The sequence below is a fragment of the Sinocyclocheilus rhinocerous genome, unplaced genomic scaffold (genome assembly GCF_001515625.1).
Source record: "Sinocyclocheilus rhinocerous isolate Xijiao unplaced genomic scaffold, SAMN03320098_v1.1 scaffold445, whole genome shotgun sequence".
Taxonomy (NCBI): Eukaryota; Metazoa; Chordata; class Actinopteri; order Cypriniformes; family Cyprinidae; genus Sinocyclocheilus; species Sinocyclocheilus rhinocerous.
The window spans coordinates 614000-617039 of record NW_015645566.1 but is presented as its reverse complement, the minus strand read 5'-3'; the positions used below and the strand labels follow the sequence as shown (position 1 = coordinate 617039).

The following is a 3040-nucleotide window of genomic DNA, read 5'->3' as shown; positions in this document are numbered from 1 at the left end:
CTTTGATCATTCACACTGCGTGATTGTCACTCGCGTGAACGAGCACCGATTTGCCTCCGGCATTTGTCGGCGATTTCGCAAAACCTGTCGGCGAGTGAAAAATCGGGCTAAAATCGTGCAGTGTGAACTCGGCATTAGGCTGCGTTTACACTGCAAGTCTTAATGCACAGATCCGATCTTTTGACCATATCCGATTTTTTGGCACGTCTGTTTACATTCACTTTAGACACGACTGGTATCCGATATCTGTGTTTACATTAATTCCCACCCAAAAGGATTGTCTGCAGTGATCGCTTTACTGTGCACATGGTAGACCCTCGGGTTTTAAATGGCCGTGCTATTAAAATTATTTATATAATATGGCCATTATGGCCATTATTATTTGCCAGCATGGACAACGGCTGTCATGGATGTTTTGCAGCACAAAATCGGAATTTTAAGATAAAGACCGGAAAATAACGGTAATTTTAATTTGTTAGACTATTTTATCTACAGCTCGTTAGAGGTAGAATTCTTTAGTGAAATAAAGTTGATATTTATTTAAATTAATTCGAATTAAGGAGAGAGAGAGAGAACGAACGCATGCACTCACGTGCGAGCGAGTGCTTGTGAAGCATTGCAAACAATCTTGTCGGTTTAATTACAAAACTGCTAAGTTCTCACCTCATTGCTGAGAAATATATGTAGCTTTTAGCTGTTGTATTTTCAAAATTCACGGGGCAGGGGTTGAAAACCAGCGCCTGAATGTGCAATTTCTTACCTATAAAAAGCTTCCATCTCAATAAAATGCAAGTGCATACACCACGCCGGCATTAAAACGCCATTAAAAATTTTTATGAGCAAACGTGTCACCCTCGCATTGGGAGTTCTGTGGAGAATCGGATATGTGTGTTTAGACGTAGGTCGGATGTCCAGATATCAGATGTGTATCCGATTAAAATCCACATTTGGAAGTGGCTCAGATCGGATGCAAAAAAATCGGATCTCGTGCGGGTTTTTGTGTTTACACGTGTGCAACAAATTCCGATCTGTGTCAGATGTGAGCGAAAGATCGGATTTTTTGTGCCAGTGTAAACGCAGCCTAACACGTTACTGTAATTAGATTTTTTTTTTAGTAACGGAGTACTTTAACGCTTTATAATTTTCAAAATAGTAATTAGAGTATAGTTACAAGCCGATTTCTCTTTACGTTACATTGCTGACAGAATGCAGTGTTTTATAATCCAGACGGTCAACACACAATCATCTTCATTAAAAGTGGTAAGACAAACTTATCTTTCCAGTGCTGATGCTGCGCGCTCTCCTATTGCGGTCTTTGATCTTGAAATGAGCTGATAATTAATAAAATGCAGCGCTTATCTTTTGATTTCGTTGACGTGAACTCCGTTAAATTTAAATGTAGGGCTGGAATTGAAGATCGGATTTATATCCGTTTTGCGATGACACATTTATGTGGCCAAGTGTAAATGGAAACGTTTTAACAAATCCGATAGATATCCGACCAGGTGTAAACAGGCCCTGAATTCAGTTGCATAAATGGTTGTATTTTTTTTCTGACAGGATATTGTGTATTCATTTCCACTGAAGTCTCCTTCTATAAACTTGTCATATAAAGTAACACTTGTTGATGTGACTTATGTAGTGATTTGGAGGCTCGTTTTGATGCTCAGTGTATCTTCTTGTCATCATTTGGTGTTAATTAGATCCAGGTGCGTCTCATAACTCCTCTTGGCATGTTCATACACCCGTGTCCTCTGAGAGCAACAGAAGACATTTAAACCATCAGCACTCCTAGACCAATTAACGTGTAAAATGACCTTTTGATCTTTCTGTCCCACTGTCAGTGAAACACAAACCAGATTAGGAGCCTTTTAATGTGCTCAAGGAATAGGTAAAAAGTCCTGTAATAAATGATAAAGCACATCTGTTGACGGTTGTCTAATGAAACACCTAATGATGGGAAAGTCAGTCCCAGGTAAACAATGATACAAGGTGCATTTTGTCCAGGGAGGCAATGCATCCTCAAAAATATTCAGATGAGAAAATATGTGACAGTACAAAAACAGTAAAACAAATATTACAAAACACGAAACCCAGTCTTTTCAATAGCAATCTACACAATTAGGAATTTTGCGTAAAGGTGAAAGACGTTTCACCGGTTTCAAATTGGTCATTCATCGCACTGACCAACAGAAAGCTGCTTGGTTTGAAAGTGATTTCTGTATGAGCTGTGATTCTTCACTACTGACAATGGACCTGCTCTGCCCACAAAATTCTGTTCATTTTTTCCTTAAACTGAGTTGTCACTGAGCTCATGAAGTGTGGCATGTATTCCATATGCTTTTACGGAAATATAAATAAAGAAATTGTGTAAACTTTAAATGGAACTGCAATATAAATTATATTGGACTAAAACCCAAAGAACACACTTGACTTGACCTCATGTCAAAGGTCCACCGTATGGTGAAATGACATCCAAGCATCTGTCTGGTGTGATTATTAGTGCCTGGAACATAAAGGGAATTTGACAGTTTCTTAGATTTTGCTCATGATGATGCTCTTCTCTTCCTGTAGGTCTGGTGACTGGGTTTTCTATGAGTCCACCCACCCTTGACAACACCAAAGACCAGCTGGTGATTAACGCTAACGACACATTGACCATTACATGCAGGTACAATCAAATGATCTATTAATGGGTACTTGACCTTAAATACTAATCTCTTTCTTAAACGTTTTACCATTTTCTGTCATAAACAACTTTAAACTATTTTTTATAATTATTATGCATGCAGCTCATAGTAAAGGGGTCATATGACGTTGCTAAAAAGAACATTATTTTGTGTATTTAGTGTGCAATGTGTATGAGTCAGAAGCGCCAGACTGTCCTTGCAAAGTTGGAACTGCCCCACTTTATAAGAAACAGCCTTTGTGTGTGACGGCATTGTAGGCTTACTCTTCCAGGTTCAGGAAACAGTCCTCCGTAAAATGCGCTACACACATCTGAATATTTGGGTTGAACTGTTCTGGAACAGTGTTGTAA

At 38.8% G+C, this 3040-nt stretch overlaps 1 protein-coding gene across 1 annotated transcript in view; it reads left to right on the top strand.

Moving 5' to 3' along the window:
* LOC107706735 (vascular endothelial growth factor receptor 3-like) overlaps positions 1-3040 on the top strand; it is a 54021-nt gene that overhangs the window by 11557 nt on the left and 39424 nt on the right. The window contains exon 2 of the mRNA XM_016510542.1: positions 2575-2671. Within this exon, the coding sequence (XP_016366028.1) occupies positions 2575-2671 (97 nt within the window). The remainder of the gene's footprint in view (positions 1-2574; positions 2672-3040) is intronic.